This window comes from Akebia trifoliata, chromosome 1 (genome assembly GCF_017979445.1).
Source record: "Akebia trifoliata isolate Shusen 1 chromosome 1, ASM1797944v1, whole genome shotgun sequence".
In the NCBI taxonomy this organism is placed as follows: domain Eukaryota; kingdom Viridiplantae; phylum Streptophyta; class Magnoliopsida; order Ranunculales; family Lardizabalaceae; genus Akebia; species Akebia trifoliata.
Genome location: NC_141375.1, coordinates 1,017,759 through 1,039,375, shown reverse-complemented (window position 1 = coordinate 1,039,375; position 21,617 = coordinate 1,017,759). Strand labels below are relative to the sequence as shown.

The window sequence follows — 21,617 nt, the reverse complement described above, 5'->3', positions numbered from 1 at the left end:
GCCATTCCCAAACTGAAAATAGAAAGAATTCGGTAAATGGGAGATATCATAAACCCTGCTTTACATGTTTAACTAGAAAATTGCAGTATTAAACATTAGGAGTTTCAGCCATATAGAACCTCATTTGACTGAAATCACAAAAATCTGTCACCACAACACCCAACTCAATGTTAAATAGCCGCCTGAACATTTACAATAACCTCTGGTAACACACAATTTTTTTGCAAACGCACATCGATTGTTGCCACATTAAAATAATCAATAGACACTGGGTGCAGCCTTCCAGAACTTGGTGACCTTCTCTTCTAAAAGTTTCAAACTCATCATGCTCCAAAGGGAAGACAACTTCAATTCAAAATAAGCAAAAAAAAAAAAAAAAAATTGAGCGCAACTACTTTTCGGGAGCCTGGGATATCCTGACCAAGTGCTGTGGATGACTGCAACAGATGCATTGAGGTGGGTCTTCAGTCTGGATGGATCTTTGTGCAATCAGATTTTTCTCTCACCACCAGTGGCATAAAGAAATGTAAAGTGAAAAAAACAATGGTTTACTGTATGTGGAGCTTGAACCAGCAGAATGTATATGAAGTATTTACAGGATTGAAAATTCAGAAGACGTTCACAAAATGGGGGAAAATATAGAACTAGAGATCTCGAAAAATAATTTTACTATCTATCTACTCTGTCGTACTTACATATCAGACTCTGATAGAAAGTTCGCAATTGAATCTGTGCAGACAAAGAATGCCGGTGATGTTGCTTTAGTTTTATTCTCTTGTCGTTTTATTCACTCTTTATGTATACTTCTCTTCTGGGGTCGGGCATTCTTAGAACAGATCGAGTCAGATGGGAATGAGAAATATACATTTGATTTTGAGGAAAATTTTGAACCTACAAGCATCAGCGGCACAGTGTCTCTCCATGGTTTACCCAATGCACAAAGCTGTCGGGAAAATCGCCAAAAACATCAGAATTCTGGGCTGTGCCATATGACAGTTCTGTCTCTGTCTGCTCTCGTTCCTGCATGATTTAAAAAAGAAAAAGAAAAAAAGGTAAATGTCTTTTCAAGTGCCACCCCATTACGAATGTACAAGAAAACACCGCTATATCATGGTAATTCATAAGGGTGTCCCATTCCTATGGCAAAATACAGCGTATACATGGCACATTTTCATCGGTTAACAAACACATTGGCTTGGTTAGGAGTCCAATGTGTCTTAAACTCCTACCAAAAGGTGCCATGTAGACTTCATTCTGGATCCTGATTCTTTGTAGAATGGATACTTGATATTTTCTTAGAATTGAATAATTCACCATTTTTTATGAACAAAATGGTGCATTATTTTTTTTTTTTTTCCTTTTCAAAAAAAAAATAACGCACCATTTTGTTCATAGAAATGCTGTTACCGTGATACAATGGGATACCCTACCTTGACACTGGATCCATTTTCACTCGAAGTTGGGGTTGTTTCCACTATTATGCCATTCACAACATTCTCTGATGACATGCGATTGAATTGAGGGAACGCAGACCTGAATCCATTAAAAACAACGGTGAATTCTTAAATTTCTCCACAAATATCAGGTATAAAACTTGTGCTTCCTCCTAAATTATTTTATAAAAAAATGGGTTAGATAGAAATTTTCTTTTTCTAATAGATTGGTTCATAGGAAATTTCACAATACAAGAAACATCTCGCATAACATTTTCCAGGTTAGAGTTGGGCAAAAAATCACAAAATTACCTATCGCATGGTTCTTCCTCACATGAATTCCCAGAGGAAGAAAGCCAGTCAACATCAAGAAAATTTGAGCAGTTAAATGCATCTTCATTGAAATAAGTCTGAGAGTTTTGCAGGTCTGGGAAAAGTTGTGTGCGAGTCATTGAAGGAGTGTACCTAACAAAGACGGTTACGAAGCTGAATCAGGCATTAAGACATTTTAGGATTAATTATGGAAGGCACCATTAGAAGAAAAAAAAAAAACCCAAAAAAAAAATGATGTCTATCATCAAATACAATTCATGTGATATACATCAGATGCTACGGTAGCAAGGAAATGGTTTCCTTAAATGCATAGGTTTTATTAAAAGAGAATTGATAAGCATCAAACAATAAAATCAGTATTCATGTGATTAAAAACGATATTCATTTGAAGGCTGCTACCTTGGGCTGTGGGTATGATTTATTACCCACGTCTTATTTGGGCTTACTGCTGGGAGCACCCTACAATAGTATCAAAATCTGGGAAGGGGTGATTGAGAGACTGGAGAAAAGGCTGAGTACGTGGAAGGCCAATTACCTATCTAAAGGAGGGAAAGTAACCTTGATAAAAAGTACCATGACGAGTATCCCGATTTACTTTCTCTTCCTGTTCACGCTTCCGAGGTCCGTTGAAATCAAATTGGAAAGACTTATAAGAAATTTATTGAGGAATAATAGGAGAAAGCATCACCAGTAAGATGGAAGGTTATCTGCATGCCTAAGAAGAATGGGGCGTTGGGGATTAGTGGTCTTAGATTAGCTAATAGGGCGCTGTTAGGGAAGTGGCTTTGGAGGCTTGGGAAGGAAAGGAGAAGTCTATGGAGGAGGGTCATTAAGGCCAAGTACGGGGAAAAAATACTAGGCTGGTATAGTGACGAGGCTAAAAGCTCATATGGATGTAGTGTTTGGAAGGGGATTCTCAAAGTGAGGGAGAAGTTTGAGAAAGGGATTAGATTCAAAGCGGGTACAAGAGACAAGTTTAAATTTTGGGAGGATAATTGATGTGGCACATCACCTCTAACAGCTCAATTTCCGTCATTGTATGCCTGTTCGTTGAAAAATGATCATTTGATCCAGCAGTGTTTGATTCGCAATGATTCCATCTCTACTTGGGATTTGAGGTTCAGGAGAAATTTTAATGATTGGGAACTAACAAATGTGACATCTTTCCTTGATCTACTGCATTCGTCTCTTCTCGATGAAAGTGAATAGGACAGGTGGGAATGGACGAGGGCTAAGGATTTGAGATTCTCTGTCAAATCCTTCCATAAGTGGCTCAACCCTTATGCAGAGCGACCCTTTCTCGGGTCCATTATTTGGTCCAACTTAGTTCCCTCTAAAATTTCTTCTTTAATTGGTTGGCTTTCCTTGGGAAGATTCTTACGATGGACAATTTGATGACTAAGGGTTGGATCACACCCAATTGTTGTCCCCTCTGTATGAAGGATGGAGAGTCTGTCGACCATATTTTAATTCATTTGCCCCTACTCTCATAATATTTGGTCAACTTTCCTTGGTCTATTCCGTATTCAATGGGTCTTTCCTCATAAGTTCTCCTCGTTGTTAGAGTGGTGAGCTAGTAATGATTTTTTTCAAGAGAGATATCTTTGGACTATTCTTCCCTCGGCTATTGCTTGGAAGGTGTGGAACAAAAGAACTAACAGGGTGTTCAATAATAAGATGAGAGGCTCTCATGTCAGTTTCATGGAGATCTTGGGCCTGATGTATCTTTGATCGAAACAGAATATAGAGTTCACGGGAACTACTTTTGATGACTTTGTTTTTAGATGGAACTCTTTATATAATCATTGATGTATTAGCTTTCCTTTGTTTTTTGCTTTTGAGAAGCTTCCTCAACCTCCTTGTATTGTGTTTTCCCTCTTTTCATCAATATATTATTTTTATCAAAAAATAAAAAATCAGTTTTCCATACACTACCATATGTGTCACATATACTAACCATCATCAGATTTCCTGACTTTCGCAATCTATCCACTATTTATTTATTTTAACTCTCTGTAAGAGTATGATAGACCAAACAACTATTCTCATCTAATAGAATACATTTGATATACATAGGCTGTTGTGGTAGCAAGGGAACGGTTTCCTTACTCAGTGAAGAAGGGTTTTATGAGAAAAATTGTATAAGCAAATATAAGTGATAACTGATATTGGCACTCCAACTTTTACTTATTACAGCCCATTAAAAAGAAGTGAATTATTGAGAATAAGTAAAAGTTGGGGTGCCAAATAGAAATGCCACTTTTTTAAGATGTGCAAAATCTTACGAGACAAAAGAGATGACTTGGACGATATTTTCAAAATCTAGGACGAGTCAAGCAGGATTTTGTATATTTTAATTAAAATAATTATTTTTTGTAATTTTAAATTATATAAATAAAATATAATTTTCTTATTAAACAGCTTATAATCTACCTTATTTTCTAAAAATATTATAATTTTTTTCATAAAAATATCTATGAATAAACAATTGTAAACCGAGTTAAATGGCTTATCTCGTCCGAGACAACTCGGTATCGTCCATGAACGAGCCGAGACGTTAAACCAAGTTTTGAAACCATGGATCAGATATATTCCGATAATAAAGCACTACTCAAAGTATCAAATAGAGGCAAAATAAGCCAACCTGGAACACGATATATCACTTTCGCAAGTTGAGATTTCTGATGAGCAATCAAAAAGACTGTTGCTACCTTCTCCTTGTGTTCTTTCAGTCAAGACTGAGTTAGGAATTTTCTTTCCAACAATTGTGGCTGTCATAGGAGTGTCAGTTTCACAAAGAATGTTACCATCTGATAAGGATCTTTTGAAAAGTGACCTACAGGCACAGAAACACTTTTGATTACCGATCAAGAATGTGTAATCATCCACATAGACATAAAAAAATTCACAATCAACTCTCAGTCTTATACATTTCTCCTGAATCATCACTAAACACATGTCAAACACAAATTGACACTTTCTAATGATTCCAAACATACGAAAGATATGCAAATTATGTTTAATAAATGATGAAAATTGGGTTGTGTGAAGATGCCAATGATGCTGGCCTTCCCAAATGAAAGATTCCTGGAATAATGAAGATAGGCCATATCAGATGATCATAATCATCCGATTTACAAACTTCCACAAAAGCTGATATAACAGATGTTATGATCATCTGACATCACCACGTGCCCTTTAGATGACATAGAAAAAGAATGAATCCATAAATAATCTCTCTCAAGGCCATCTCAATGCTTTGCAGGACATGTACCAGTATTCCTAGGTAGGATCAACCATTTGCTTAACTCAATGCTTTGCTTGTGCACAAACGTGTCAGTATATTACTGTAGGCCATCCTAATAGTCTGTGCCCGGTTGACAGGTACTCTATAATTCCTCATAAGGTGGAAACATAAACATGTTGATGAATTTAAGAATTTCTTATACCAATACCTTGCATTTTCATCTCCAAAAGTATGATCACGGTTCCCAACATTGTAATGCTGGTCTGAATCCAGCTCCCAGAGTGCGGGTTTACCTTGTTGTGGTTGGAAGTGCCCCAGGAATCTGCTCATCCAAATAAGGCCAAATGCATGCAGTGGAATAAATATTTGATGCTAAAAATATTCTATATAAATAGCCATATGCAATGGGTTAGCATGGACTGAGCTGACTGGATACATGCATAGTAACAAAATCGGGATTTAGGAAAATTCAGGAAGGGAAAAATTCAAAAAAAAAAAAAAAGGGCAAAATTGAGAAAAAAATCAGGGAAAAAATAAAATATATTGCTATTTAACATAATATTAAAAAAATAAAATTTTTCATATTAAAATATCATATAAAATTGTATTTTTCGAAGTTTTGTGAATAAGTTGGGATTAAATCACCCGACTGAAAGAATCGTGAATTAATCGCATTTTTTTCAAAAACAATCAGAGAATTATGTCACTATGGATACATGTTATGCAACTTTGGCAATGGCAGTCATAAGGATGTGATACTGGTTACGATTGGTGACAAGAACATACCCGAAAACGATCACTTTCTTCATTTAGGTTTGATTATCCATAAGAAAAAGAAAATATTAGAATGTAATTTTATTCATAGTAAGAGTTACATTTGACACTGGGCTTAGACACATAGCTCAGCTGGTTTGACACATTGCAAAACAACATTGAGGTCTTGGGTTCAAGTCCAGCTTTACCCATTAAAAAAAAAGTTACATTCGACACTCGTTTCTGTGGCTATGGGTCATAGGTGGTGTTGTAAGCCAATAGAACAATACTTAAGGTGTTATAAACAGATGGTCATATATTTCCTCTCCCATAAGCAATGCAGGAATTACGAGACAAATAGGTCACTTACACGTTTATTGCATCTTGCTTCTCAGCATCCAGGTAGGTGTTGCTGTAATAACGTTGAAGTGTCCTGAAGAACTCTTGGGACTGGGTTGCTGCTTTCCATTGACCTCTTTTCTCAGAGAATATCTATTTAGTATCATAAATGCAAAAAATTACTTGTTATTAATAAACTATAGGAAAAAAAATGTAAACAGTTGCAGATGGACGATGTTATAAATCTATTCATGGGCTAGAAGGAAAACAAGCTTTTTATTTGATAGGAACATGGGTTAGTGGTTAATAATTAGTGGATGCAGACAGATTTTGAACCCAGGTCATGGTATCAACACTCACAAACCTTACTAACTTAGCAAACTGACACTTTCAAAGAAGGGAAAAAGTTAACCCATGAAAACCTGAATAAAAAAGAGAACCCCAAGTAGATACCACACAAAATATGTATTGCAAATCAACTAGAGTTTGCGGCATCCTCTTTGGGGTGAAAGAGGAAAAACAATAAATTTGGAAGGGTATTATTGGAAGAGGAGAAAAGATGATAAAGTAATATAGAAAGGTATAGTGGGGGTATAGAAGAGAAAAGACAATAAAGTTATATTCTTGGGAAGGGGAAGAAGAGAGAAGACAGAGGAGGAGGGACAACCGTCTTCAAGATACGTTGTTTATGGGGGTAAAATCTTGAGACAAAGGAGTGGGGTCCAATGTTGTGTTTGATAATATAAATATAACATCACAAAGAAAAAGGAGATGATGTCTAGAATGCAGGGCAGAATGATGCTCTAACGGAAGTGCTGAAATTTATTTGGCCATCCTATTCAATTGAGAAGTTGCACATGTATCAATTTAACCCAAAGAACAGAACTTGAAACGAAATAATGGTATCCAAGTATGTAGCAAGAAAATTCACGGTTGAATGTTTGACTAACAATTCCCAAGAACAAAATTCTCACCCTAACTTTGGCCAACTAAAAAAGTAGTCATAAATATAACTCAACTTGCCGCTTGCCACTGAGATCCCCAGTAGACAGGATTGACATTGGCATGATATAAGCCACCAGGGCATAACAGGTAAGAAAATTTGCATTTTTAGTCAAACTAGCAACTATTTGGCTCCATAATTCAAAGAAAAAATTAGTGTAATCATCATCATCACCATCATTATTGAATTCTTATCTTCTTTTTTTAGATAAATATATATACATTATCGAAGTCTTATCCTAAATGAACTTAAAAAATGCCCATATTTCCTCTAAGAGACAAACCCGAACCTACAAAAACATGACGATAAAAGTGAGCATCCATCCATTACTGTCACAGAACATTTGAAGTTTAATACTTCATGCAAAAGGCATACACTGAATGCTGAGTATACACTTAAGTTTAATACTTCATTCAACAGGCATACACTGAATGCTGAGTATACACTTAAGTTTAATACTTCATTCAACAGGCATACACTGAATGCTGAGTATATTTATTTCTGGTACAAAAAAGAAGCAACATCACTACATTGCTGCAGAGATGTTATTTATAATAAATTAGAAGAGCTCAAGTTGGAAGAAGACATCGCACATAGTTCGATTGGCTGAGGTAATAATGCTATTTTTCCTACTCTTTTTTATTTAATTGTCGGTGAGTAAGCTGGGAGGATAATCTTCTCTCTCATTCTTTTCCCTTTATATTTTCTTTGCAACCATAATATTATTCTGGAATATTAGTCATAATCTCTCTTGCCATAAAAAAAGAATGTAGCATATAACATTATTCCTAAATTTAATCTCTTGAATTTTCCCTTACCATCGGACAGAAACCAACACAAAGTTCAACCGGTCTTCAGAAACAATGTAAATTTCCAAGCATTCGGAGTGTAGGAGGAATACCTTTTTGTGGGCAGGAGACCCAACGTATTGGAATGCAAGTGTGTCACCCATTATCTCATAAAACCGCATCAAATCATCAGCCAAAGGGGCATCCAGATCAATTTTTGGGACATCTATAAATCCCAAGGCATGAAGTTGATGTCCTAAAGCAGCCAAACCATAGGAATATTGTGCCACATTTGTGCGATCCAAGCAGTCTATACAATTGGTTCTAAGCACACCTTTTTGAAACATGGGTGGTTTGACCGTGTGGTTTTCGTCACCATAACCATTATCTTCACCAGGTCCCACTTCTGTGACATCCCCATTCTCCAGTTTATTATCACAACAATTTGGTTCAGATGAGTCGCCAACACAATTATTCCTGTGACACAGCATTTTATCAGTGTGAACAATAAATAAGAATCAGTCATCAAACAAAGCAGCAAAGTTTCCAAATAAAATTAAAATTTAAGGTAATCATCATGAAGAATCAAGGATGAACTAAAGACATGATAGGGGTACATTCGCCATGTAATTAAGAGTTACTAAATATTTTACACCTTAATATGTTTTACCATATTGTACCATATGATACATTATTTGAGGTATGATTTCAAACAATAATTTATCTAAAGAATAGTAAATTCAACCACATAAGAGCTAATTCCCTTTTGAGTCAAACTTACTTGCAATGCGGCCATTTTAAAGATCCCTCAAATCTCAACTCAGGTGTAACTTGACAATATAAGTAACCTGTCAAATCCAATGCGTATGCGGCCACTTTGCCAAGTAGTGCCAACGCATTTGTGCCTCTGCTGGGAAAAAGTAAGGTTCTTGTCTAGTTAGAATTATATAAGATATAAACACGTCATCAAAAACATAATATCTTTAACCAAAGATTGAATATAGAAGCCAAGTAACCTTCTAGAATGTTTGTGAAGGTCCCAATGAAGGAACTTTAGACGGCTCTCCTCTGATAGATCTTTATTAATAAATTCAATTGCATTAGCAAACTCTGCACGAAGTATAGATTCTCGAGGCTTCTTCTCACGTGTCTGTTAAGAACCAGCCAAGACAACCAAAACAACAAAGGAAACCCAGGGAAGATTCATCAAATGATTGTTGAGTTTCAGAAACCAAAAAGTTTTTTCAATTAAAATTGAGTAAAAATGCTTGCAAAATGGTTGGTTTCATAATCAATTATAGAAGGACCTACCTTAATCAAATTCAAAATGATTATTGGGTTTCCATATCTCTCGACAAGGTTCTCAAAATGAAGTCTAGTAGCTTCATACTTTTGATCCTTCTTTGACACTGAAATTAGGAATGTCTGTTAAAAGATGACAATGCGTTACTACCATACTACAATTTTAATGTGTTAAGAGACTCACATATGATATCAGGTCTAATATTTAAGCGTGAAGTTTCCTGGGACCAGAATAGGGGTATAGAACCTCGGTTCTGCACAACAGAACTTATTCGTAATGAACATCCTTCAGGAACATCTTCAAACACAATCTGTTCGGTCTCAACATCGTTAGTTACTCTGCCTTTCTTGTTTACACCTCGTTTCAGATACCTACACCACGGAACGGGAACAATAATGACAAACAAGAAGCATCTCAACTTTAAAGGTCAACTTTAAAATTAATGTATCAACCCAATAAGATGACTAATTGGGTACTTAGGAGCAACAGTTGGCTTAATTTCAAGTTCTCCCGCTTAGAACCATCAATCTAGACATACTGCAGGTGCACCACACAAGGTGAAACTTCCAGCTTTATAATTTTTCTTTTTCAAAAAGTACCCCATGCTTCCTTGAAAGCATAGTTGTGATAAGTTATAAAAACACAAATTAATTTGAACCTGGTGCCAGCATAATGACGTGAGCGCCTAGCAATGAGTGTCAACTTGAAGTCCCTCCCAGATATTGAAAGTTTGGTCTGGATTCATAAAAGCAGAAATGAATCAGTTGAACACTAAACTTTTCAGTCCTAAACAAAGAGTACACAAACAACCATCTCAATCCATGCCAATTTTCGGCCTAAATCATCAAATAGGATAGATTTGGCATTCAAGGTTTGGGGCAAGCACAAACGCAACTGGGTCTAAGAGAGATCAGTCATACCACTTAAGTACTAAACAGAAAATTAAATTTATGCATAAATAACACACCAATTAATTATGTTTTTTGGGGTAAGTCACATCATTTGATTTTTTTTCTTATTTACTAATTATTCCAATATTAAACAACATAGGCAAACCATTCATTTGATGCCTTACCTGTTTAAAGAAGCCATACACCAATGCTACTGTCCAGAGAGTATTCTTGAGGTGATTCCGGATCCCTCTTGTCAAGAACTCATTCCAGACAAACATTTTCTCATAGATAACTTGCCCTGTCAAACGTTCAGATAAGTTCTTTTGAAGACTAAGCATAACATGGTATGAGTAGCTGAAAAAGAAGTCCTTTGTAAGGTCCACTGTGCATAGGAGCTTTTTGTATCTATGTCATTGATAAGAAAACAAAAAAAACACGGAATCCATAAATACTTTTCCACCAAAAATGTTATAAAAACTAAAAGAGTAATGACAGAACATAAATCAGCTATTTATAAAATATAGCATAACAAAATATTAAAAAGAAAATTTGTAACCCTCAAACCCTTGTAACTTGTTTCATTTGAACATTTGCAGAACTGAACAGGCATATAGTTTCTATTAAATTGTGGTAACTAAAAGGATGCTATAAATATGATACAACATTTACAGAGGTGACGTTACTTCATCTTTAAGAAAAATAACCATAACTGCCAGAAACACGTAGGATCATTTTGAGGCGAATGAGCCCACACCACTGATTGACAACGGAGGACGTATGAGACGTGTACTAGTAAGAATAAAACAGACATAAGAACACATTTCTTGATCTATATACATAGGGACAAGGAATAATTCTGAAAACTAATTTCCAAGGTCTCTTTCAAAACTACCAACGACATTATACATTTACAGACAGAATGGACAAAAGACCTGTTTTCATTCCTAGAATAAGCCATATTGGATAGCACAGTAGAATTTGGAATTGGAATCATCTCGCTCTTGCTGATTGAATATATTGTATGGGAACCAATTGCACCAATCTTCCTTCTTTTCTTGATAAGCAACATGTAATAAGGCCCCAAAAATTTAACGAATCCTGAAAAAGCAAAAAACAATGTGAGTCTTATGATGAAAATAAATATAATATGTAAAGGCATTACACAAAAACTTTTTTATTGAATGTGCCGTACCAATGATTCCATAACATGTGGTAACAAATTTAAGTCCACCAGTGGGCCTGTTTCCTTCATGAATCCGCTTCAATAGGTCGTAACATTCGGCTTCAGAGTACGTGGTAGAATCTTCACGAATGCTTAGCTCAGTAGGATCTAATCTGTCAATCTTCAACACTCTCCATAGCGTTCTACTCTTGTCCCTTCCTATCATATAAAATTTCTGTCACATAAAATATTATATTAGATATGCATCGTGGAAGTTCTAATGATGACAAACAGAAAAATAGATACTCATCTGAAGGTAAGAAAACACGTTTGAAACCCAAACTACCTTAAAGGCATGCTTATTACTGTCATACATTACTAAGCTGAGTTTGAGATGTTTGAATCAGTTTGAAGAACTCCACAATAGAACAAAATAAAAAACCATACCAACACCAAAAATATTTAAAACCTTTTACCATCAAAAAGTTCCATTCCAAATGTTAGCAACTTAGCATAATTTTTAAAAGCTCAATTAAGCTCTTGAAACAACTCTCTGGGTTGAATCATTCAAGAACCCAAATAAATTAACAGAGTAGTTTGCATATTAGAAAGAAAACTAAAAAAAACTAAATCAAGAACTGAGATGACCAACAATATTTATTGCGACACAAGAACTACGATAATATCAGCTGAGATCATGAAGAACGCAGAATAAATTGATTAAACAATAAGCCCTTTGTACATGAAATTCCCTAGATTTTTTCGTAGAGTTTTGCTTACTAAGAAACTAGAAATCTTAACACAATTTCCGACTGAATGAAGGTCAAATGTCAATTCTGTATGCAAAATACTCATATCAAACTAGAATATAGCGTTTTATTTAAAATAAAAAAACTCGTTTAAGTTCTCAACCTAACTTTGAGTCAATTTGGCCTCACCCTTCACCAATTCCATTTCTGGCTTCTTGGATTCAAACATTTCTGTCTGAATGCCCACACAATTCTGAGGAGAATTGAATATTAACGAAAAAACAAAAAAATAGAAGATTTTCAGCACTGTGAGACTATAAATCACCATAAAAGGTATAGAATTGAGAAGAAAAATGGGAAAAAAAAATGGGAAATTTCTTGGCAGAAATAACTTCGTAACTAAATAAAATTAAGAAAAAGTTCAAAAAATAGTTAAGGTCGCCATCTGTTCCACAAAAAGAAAATTCAATCTGAAATTACAACTAACAAATAAAGCAGAAAAATTTAAAAATCGAACAAATTCTTCTACAGATCAACCATCCAAACAATACTAAAAATAAAAATAAAAAAAACATAAAAGGCATTTTTCCATAAATAACTCCTAATTAGATCTTGAAAGTTACCTATAAACCGAGCTACCAAATTAAAAAAAACTGAGCAAAGTAGAATCCAAATTCTTCAACCAAAAAAAAAAAGAACAATTATTATTACCGATCGAGTCTCGTAGAGTCTGAATTTCTGGAGAAAATAGTCCCTCGGTTCCTGCTCATCTTCAATCCGAACCTTCAGCTCGTTATCTGAATCCATTGGTTCGGATCCCAAGCCTCAGGCGCGGAAAGAACTCAAAAAAGATCAGACAGACACACGAGAGAAGATCACTCGAGTTCCAAGCTCCAACACAATAAAATGGCTTTCGGTTGCTTCAAATAGAGCATTTTCTTCCAAATCCCTTACTTGTTCTGCAACTCGTTCTCTTCCATTAACAACCAAAATCTTCTACTAAGCGACCGAACCAAATCGAATCACAGAGAGAGATAAAGAGAAATACAGATCTTCGAAATCTCTGAAAAACAGAGTAGAAAGCAAGAGAGGATCGAAATCGAAACTGAGAGAACTTGGAATCGAAGCTCTTAAAAGAGGGAGAGAGAGAACCACAACTTCGATGACCGCTCAAATCCACAAAAAAACCAGAGTGAAAAAAAAAAATCGATTATTTTTATCAACGTTCTTTCTTACCATATAATATAAAACGATCTTCAACTCGTTTCTCTTTCAAGATGCTGAGTGGAGCCTTGAATCGGGCGAGTTACAGTTAGTAAATTCGGTCGATTCCAAAATTTTAGGAAATTTAAAGCTTCAAGAAATGATCTAGTGCAACTCATCACACTCTGCGCTACCGTACATTTTTTTGAATCATATATATGTATATATGATTAATTAAATAAATCAGTTTCTTCGGGTTACATCTGGAAGGAAATTGGTGGAAAGGGTTTGGGCGGAAAGCCTCCAACACTATATTAGCAGCATAATCTACGGCGTGAATTTACACAATAACTTACTAGGTGAAGTGGGCCATTATTAGGTGTGTTCATGGTTCACCAAAGAAAATGATTAAAACTAAGTCAATAAATCGGATGAACATAGACATCTACTCTCTATATTTTATTATTACTCAGGACCTAATAAAATTGATTAGGTGTCTACATGGCACAATTTAGATAGTGTTTGAAACACTTTGGACTCCTAATCAAGCTATGCCCCATAGACACTATTTCATCAATAGAATCTTCACTCGTTTCATTTTAACCTAAAAGTGATATTGTCATGTAGATTTCAATTAGTTTAATTGGAAAAGTCTTTAGATAATGATGTCAGAGATTTATGTTCAAATCTCATAAGCACCAAGTTACTGAACTCATGAAAAATAAGCTTATCAATCAAAAATTGTACGGTTTTGAATATTGACACATGGCAACTGTGAGATATATCCATCGAGTCCCCGTGTTTGAGAAGTAAAGAAAATCTAACCTAAATATTTTTAAGATCGAAATAACAAAGTGCTAAGGATTGAGGTAATAAGTCGATTCTATCGAATCCCTAAAAATCAGGAATTCAACCATATTCGCGAGGATCAAGGAAAATCCCTAAAAAAAATGAACCACTTAAACAAAAATAACTAATTAAAATCAAAGAGAATATCAGAGAGGAAATCTCTATAAATACATAGAAAGAGATATTAAAATGTTTGAAATCTTTTCTACTAAAAATTGAATATTACTTTTTTGCATTAAGATTCTGATTTGGGTGTCGGAGATGTGTTGTTGCAAGCACACTTAGAAGCATAAAAAGACAAAGTCAATAATCGAGTGAAAATCTCAAAGTAGTGCAAGTCTTTGCCTCTACAGTTATCATATTCAATCATGTTAATTTCAACGTAAATTGAAAATCAATCAATCTTTCTAGGTCCCACACTTAAGCATGTCATAGTAATCGTTCGATAATCATATATCAATTCAAGTCAACTCAAATGATATCGAGTCAACCCAATGAATCGGTAACCTTTTTATCCCATTGTCGTAAGCGTTAAAATCTTAAAACTTTTCAAATTCTACATAAAAGCAGCCAATGCAACAGAATCCGTTTTTCAATCTACCCTTTTTGGCTTTTTGGTTCCCACCATTTTTGCCAAAGCCATTACTGTTTTACTCATAAAAAATGCGAATATGCCGTCCTACCTTTATTTACTCACTTTTCATATAAGAAAATAAATAACTTTATATTTTAATTTGAGGTTGGAAATCGTTGACTCGTGCAACAATAAGAAATTCTACCATTTGACTTTATATGGAGATACACATTTATCCTACTTATTAGATTTTAATGGTCAAGATTTCAATTTTTTTTTCACTTCGACCTTCAATTTAAAGTATAAAAATACTCCCATCTTTCTTCCAAGAACAACTTGCTATTAGAGGTAAATATGAAATTTGGAATTTAGGAAAGAGAGAACAAGTTTTCAAAAGTGCCACACCGAACACATGAATTTTGCATTCATGTATAAAAGAAAACGCATCATTTATGATATCCAACCATCGTATTTGAATATTTTTATCACAATAAAAAAAAATTAGGATTTCAAATCCTTGAGAAAAATATGCTAAAAATCAAAATCAAAAATTAGAAAATGTCAATTTTACAAATTATTTGTGCCATAGTCTTTCAAAGCGTGTGGCAATAAGGATTGTTAAGTCATTTGAAGGTCTTGTTGGAATTGGCTTTCAATTATTATATTGTGAAACATGGAGTGCAAGCTTCTTATAAAAATGAGAAGATTACGTTTTGACTTCTTGTGGAGGTATTTTAGTTTTTCGCCCATTGAAAATAAATTTGAATTCCAAAATCTTGTCTAATAAGCACTCAACTTCAATTACATCCTAGTTACGTGTAGGATGCATTATTACTTGCACGTGTTCTTGTTGTTCTAGATGGTTTTGACAGCCAATTAAGCATCATAACTTGGATTCTTATACTCATTCTTGATGCACTTGAAAATTGAACTACCTAGTTAATATATGTTTAACGTATCAGAGACACATCCATGTGACCTTCCCAATTCATATGTCTTCCCATCCAGAAAGTTCTTTTTCACGATGTCTGACTTGTGTCGCCATACATCATAGACTAATTATAAAATGACTTGTTAAAATGTATACAGTCTGTGTGCAATTGACGTGACAAGTGCACAAAACTGTAGATCTTTTTCTTTGCGTATCCTGAAGAAATAATATCTATGGTTTTGTACACTTGTCACGTCAATCGTTTATAAATCGCGTATGTTTTTCGAGTCAGATTATCACAACTCTACATCATATTATAACTATATGTACATTAAAAATTATATATGCCTTTTATTCTTGAGTAAAATATAGAAATCTTGTATTTAATATTATAGGTATTGTTATCATATAATTGCCCTTATATTTATGTAAAATTATTTTTAAAAAAATTATCATGGATATGATGATGGTTTACCTTATTTGCCATGGTCCATTAAATAATGCATATCAATGATTTATTACAATAATGAGTTTGCCAATACCATTCACATACCTTAGATGTATTTCCCACCTAACACATCATATCAGCTTGACTAACATACATACACCTATACTATTAAAATAAACATTTTAATTACTTTTCATTAGGTGGCACCCCCATAAGCTGCCACCTGTAATTTATTTGCATAATTAAAAATTATAATAATTATGTTTTTAACTTTTGTACAAGTCAAAGCTTTGCAAGCTGTTTCACTTCGTTTCCATCCCCAAACGTTTCCAAAAGTACGTCCTTTTCAGAAACGTACTATTATTATTATTAATTAATTAATTAAATCTTGAGAAAGACTTAATAAGGAGTCTTCGATCAAAAAAGCCACGTGTCTTCTTGAAATTAACAACCGTCTTGATGGATTGAAATGGATGTTTAAGATTGAATGTGAAATTATAGGTGTGAAAGGCCGGTCTTGGTCGCATCAGGAATAGACAAGTGGGTTGAAATCCACGTGGATAGATTAGACCTAGCTGGATACAGCCAATGAGTGACGTGGCGTTATAAAGACGTTTCATCTCAAAACACGTGAAACAAGCTTCGTATCATATTCCGTTCCTTGTGCCGACAGCGATGCAACCCTCAGTGGGAATATAATAATGCCAAAGACAAGTCTAATAAGAAAGAAAAAAATATGTATATATATTGAGAAAGAGTGGCAATCATTGAGAACGTGGAGTGAAGAACCACAATGGAGAAAATGTCAAATATAACTTTCTTTTTTAAACCTTTTTTCTAACATGTTTAGATTAATAAGAGATTTACCCTTTTTTGTGTTTTCAAATTAATAACAAGACCCCTTGATTCAATGTAAAATAATCGAAATACCCTTATTTTAAATTTCTGATTAAAAAATAAGATATGTATAGAATCATAGATGTTTTTTATCGAAATACGAGTGAAAAACTTTTATGAGTCAACAATATGTGAATTGATGCCAATTTTAATGGCACTTTAGAGTAAATTATTCTTAATTAATTCAATCTACCCAAATTTCTCATGTTGTTCTTGAGACATGAAGGTTGTAATAGATTAGATATTATGATAAAAGATGAGTTTATCCTAAAATTTTGTCATCTTCAAATTATTAATTTCTAAGGTAAATTATTTTTGATCATTTGAATTCAAATCCTAAAAATATATTTTTCTATTTCTCAAAAATGAAAAAAAAAAAAAATTATGTTGTTCTTAACGATCGAAGATAGATATTAAAGTTGCAAGAGAGGGTAAAAAAGTGAGAGATGTTTAGAGAAAATCAAGAAGAATTTTTTTTTTTTTTTTTTTCACAGATGTTAGATATGAGGGCATTTAAGTCATTTACATTAATCTCGTAGAAGAAACCTATGTCAAGGGTCATAAGTTTGAAGAAACCGGGGTATCTACAAGATCGAGGGAAACGTTGAGGGGCAGGTCTATGTCACCTTATTTTTTTATCGTTCTAATCATGTAATGTGTTCGGTAACCTTTCTATTTTCCACGTCAGCATCTAATTATTTTAAGATAGGCCCGGTGGACCGAAGTTCTAAGGTCTAGATAACTTGACAATCTTGAAGTATTCAAACTTGAATCCCACAAACAATCCAATGGTTTGAGCCTTGGAAGTATAAAATAGCGAAAGTTTATGAAATTATACAGCTCAGAACTCTTCAACATTTGTGGAGGATGACGTGGCCATCCTAGTCCTGCTGATGTGGGGTCCCTCCTTCACCTATCAAGTATCTGTTTGGATGAACGTTTTAAAAAGCATTTTTTTTTTTTGTGTACATTTAGCATTCAAAAGCACTTTCAAATTGAAATTACTATTTGGTAAATAACTGAGAAGTGCTTGAATTAGAAAAGGTAAAATTACTTAAAGGACCTTGGCGGAGAGATTTATTTCTAAATAGTATCTAAGTTTTGGATGAAAGCTTGATAGGATAATTAGTAAATTTTTTATTTCTTAATGATCCATTATTGACGAACCCATCACTTTGTATTTATTATTAAGTTCACCACTTTTTATTTATTGTCGAACTTGACATTGGTAAAATCCACCAATTTTTTCGATTTTCGACTAAAATACATGGGAAGATCAACTATAAACTTGAGATAACGACTTGTCTAGATGATTTTAAACCAAAAGAATAATTCTTGATTGATCTTCATTCAAAAACTAAGAAAAAAAATAAAAAAATCCTAATTTTTTTTCATATATTTTCAAAATGTTTGAAAAATCCCTTGAAAATGGTTTTTTCTTCATTCTTAAGTCTTTTTCGATGGAATTGAGTATCTGAAATTCGATTGAGATGTCAAAAATTCAATTATTATTTTTTATATGAAAAAAATGAGTTTGAACAATTAAGACATTCAATCGTGAGAAATGTGGGAGATGAGGTTCAGGGACTGTTAAGAAAAGAAAAATTTACTAAATAGATTATTAAGAGACCGCCAAAACTTAGGGACTATTTAGAAAAAGTCCTTCCACCACATCCCTTTAAGTAATTTTCCCATTGAAAAATGTAAAGTGACATGACTTTTGGATATATTATTTTTCTAAGCGGATTTTTGGATATCAATAATATTTGTATTTTTTTTCTTTAATAACTTACCCTTCGATGACACTAAGATATTAAATTAATAATCAAAACTTTTATATAACTATCAATACGTATAAAGAAGCTACTTTTGAAAAAGGCACCTCCCACCAAATGATAATTTTGCAACAGTTTTTCGACAGTTTTTAGTTGTCTTATTCTTGAAAGTAGAAGCTCACAACAAATACAAAAAGTGTCACATATGATGCTTTTATTTGTATCAATCAATAATAGCTACTTTCAGTAGATAAGGGCATTTTCTTCTAGTCTTCTTAAAAAGATTACAATCAAATGATATTATTTCATCGATTTAAAAGTATGGGTTTATCTCAAATATTCACCAAATTTTTTGAGGGGCATCTCCTCACACTGTAACTAAACCTTAGTTAATGTAGAGCCTTTCCTTGCTATGATAATGAGGAAAAAAGCCTCACTAAGCCTCATCTAACGTCAAAAGACCTCGAGACTTGTAAAACAAGATTTCAAGATTTATTAGGAATCTAGAGGATTTGTTTTATGAATCTTGAGGTCTTTTTGATGGTGATGAGGTTTAGTAAGGCCTTTTTTCCTCACTATGTTAGTAAGGCTACTCGGAATCTATAAATTATAATATTGGCAGGTGATGATGAGGTGGTAAGAATGGCCGATTTTGGACTATCTCAGGTGATACGTCTTTATCATTATAAAAAGAAAACACGGAAAAAAGTGGTTTGGCACCAAAATTTGGAAGGCTAAAGATGCCTCATATTTTGTTTTAATTTTAATATTATTAAGACTATTTCCATCAAAACAAATAAGATTACAATCCTAGATCCACGTGAATTAATTTTCAAAAATTATAAAAGTATCTTATTATCTTCAAAATTACCTTAATTAATATTTAAAAACACTTTCCTTACTTTCAAATCTTGCTAAGGGTTGTTGGGCCAACATGGATTGTCACATTGGCAATCCTACACCAAAGCCTTCTAAATCTCATCCAAAATCTCAGATTTAAAAAATAAAAAAATCTGTTTTGAACTTCATCCAAGATGTTTAAAATGGACGGCTACTGAATCCCTAACTTTAAAAGTAAAATTCAACGATGAAAAATTACTCATCTTTTTTTTTTTTTTTTTTTTAATTTTATAAATGTTATCCTCACATCCCTGTGGCTCACGACAATTCGTAAGATTTAAAATCTAACTAAGTTAGTTGAACAAGCCTAATTCATTAATATTTAAAGGAAAAATTACCTAATTGTCCCTAATGCAAAATTTTATTTCAATTTAGTCCTTAATTTTTGCGGGTTATCAAAATAGTCCATTTGGTAATTTTTATTTTCAAAATAGTTCTTCAACACCACTCTAGACATTTCACACGATTGATCTATTGAAATTTCCTTAACCATTCAAAATCACCATTTTCGTCCCAAAAAATTGAATTTTCGACAACCTGGACAAGTTTTGGAGGCTCCATTCCAATGAAAATTATTTGAGAAGGAAGAATAAACCATTTTCAAGTATTTTGAAGATGTATGCAAAAACTACGATTTTTTTCTATTATTTTGCTTCCTTTTAGATGAAAATTGATTAAAGATTGATTTTTTGATTTGAAATCTTCTACACAAGTCGTTATGTCAGTTTTAAGTCGATCATTTCATGTATTTTAATTGGAGAAAACTCAAAAAAACAAAATCGGATGGATTTTACAAGGTCGAGGTCAACAATTTTTTTAAATTATTGTCGAGGTCAAATTTAAAAGAAAAAATTTGTTGACCTTGACAATAATAAAAAATTGGTGACCTCGATAATAATTAAAAAAAAAAAAAATTTTATAGACCTCGATGCTATAAAACCCACTTGATTTCAATTTTTTTTTTTTTTATTGAATTTTTCCAACTAAAATACATAGAGAGATCAACTTAAAACTTGACATAATGACTTGTGTAGATGATTTCAAACAAAAGAACCATCCTTGATCGATTTTCATAAAAAAAGAAGCAAAACCATTGAAAAACCATAGTTTTTTTTTTTCTTTTTAACTTACATCTTCAAAATGCTTGACAACATAAAAAAAAAAAAAAATTCTTTTGAAAATGGATTCTTCTTCCTTCTCAAATCCTTTTAATCGGAATGAAGTCTCCAAAATTGAACGGAGCGCCAGAAATTCAATTTTTTTGGATGAAAAATGGTGAGTTTTAATGGCTAGGGCAATATTAACATTTCAATTAGTAGAACTGTCTAGAGTAAGGTTCAGGAACTGATTTGGAAAGAGGGATGTATTAAATGAACTATTTTGATAACCCGCAAAAGTCAACAACTAAATTGAGAGAAAAATTAACATTAGAGACTATTAAGTAATTTTTCTTATTTTAAATTACATAATGACTCTTACACATAAATCCTCGTTTTTGTAATACTCGGGCATTTCCACATGCATGGTACTAGACTAGTGTAATTTTTTTTTACTTCTAAGGGATCGACATCTTGTCTAATTATCTAGTCAAGGATACCAACAAGAAGGGTTAATTAATGTTTCACATAATATCACACAAATTATGATTTAAAGTCTTTGTCTTGATGTAAATTAAATATAATTGGATGATATATCCAAATCAATCAAGGTCATTAAGTTAGGCCAAGCTGACCTCATTTAATTTGAAGTCAACATGAGTCATGCCAAATTAACTTCAAGGAAAGTTCGAGTATTATTTGAATTTTATTAACAAATCGGCATACAAAAAAACCATAGTGCAAGGAAAGTTCAACTATTATTATTATTATTATATATACTAGAAGGTTTGCACATGCCTCTAATGGGTTTATTTATTTAAATTATTAATTAAGAAGTGGTTTGGAAGAGTAGTATAATGGATATTTTTATAATTTTGAAAATTAATCAAGGTGATTTTAAGGATGTGAGATTGTTATTTTCTTGATTTTTGACTTGAAT

At 33.3% G+C, this 21,617-nt stretch overlaps 1 protein-coding gene across 3 annotated transcripts; it reads right to left on the bottom strand.

The window, feature by feature from the left end:
- Window positions 1-529: 529 nt before the first annotated feature.
- LOC147410265 (phosphoinositide phosphatase SAC2-like) lies at window positions 530-13,216 on the bottom strand. 3 transcript variants are annotated; one of them, XM_086433375.1, is made up of 16 exons: window positions 12,715-13,215; window positions 11,285-11,489; window positions 11,025-11,190; window positions 10,275-10,497; window positions 9,858-9,934; window positions 9,383-9,570; window positions 9,208-9,305; window positions 8,913-9,046; window positions 8,678-8,806; window positions 8,010-8,373; window positions 6,137-6,258; window positions 5,222-5,335; window positions 4,411-4,602; window positions 1,746-1,898; window positions 1,431-1,533; window positions 530-1,020 (listed from the first exon to the last, which is right to left on the bottom strand). In XM_086433375.1, exons 1-16 carry the CDS (start codon window positions 12,808-12,810, stop codon window positions 901-903), a joined length of 2,484 nt encoding a protein of 827 aa, XP_086289501.1. In that variant the 5' UTR covers window positions 12,811-13,215; the 3' UTR covers window positions 530-900. The 3 variants fall into 3 exon arrangements, with proteins under 3 accessions (XP_086289501.1, XP_086289509.1, XP_086289515.1); XM_086433383.1 differs by having other exon boundaries at window positions 8,678-8,803; XM_086433389.1 differs by lacking the exon at window positions 1,746-1,898 and having other exon boundaries at window positions 12,715-13,216.
- Between the last annotated feature and the right edge of the window lie 8,401 nt (window positions 13,217-21,617).

Coding starts and splice junctions, on each gene's coding strand:
- LOC147410265 (XM_086433375.1), bottom strand. CDS start 12,810: ATGGATTCAGATAACGAGCTGAAGGTTCGGATTGAAGATGAGCAGGAA. Junction 11,191..11,284: donor CACATGTTATGGAATCATTG/GTACGGCACATT, acceptor TTGCTTTTTCAG/GATTCGTTAAATTTTTGGGG. Junction 1,534..1,745: donor GAGGAAGAACCATGCGATAG/GTAATTTTGTGA, acceptor TAATGGATTCAG/GTCTGCGTTCCCTCAATTCA.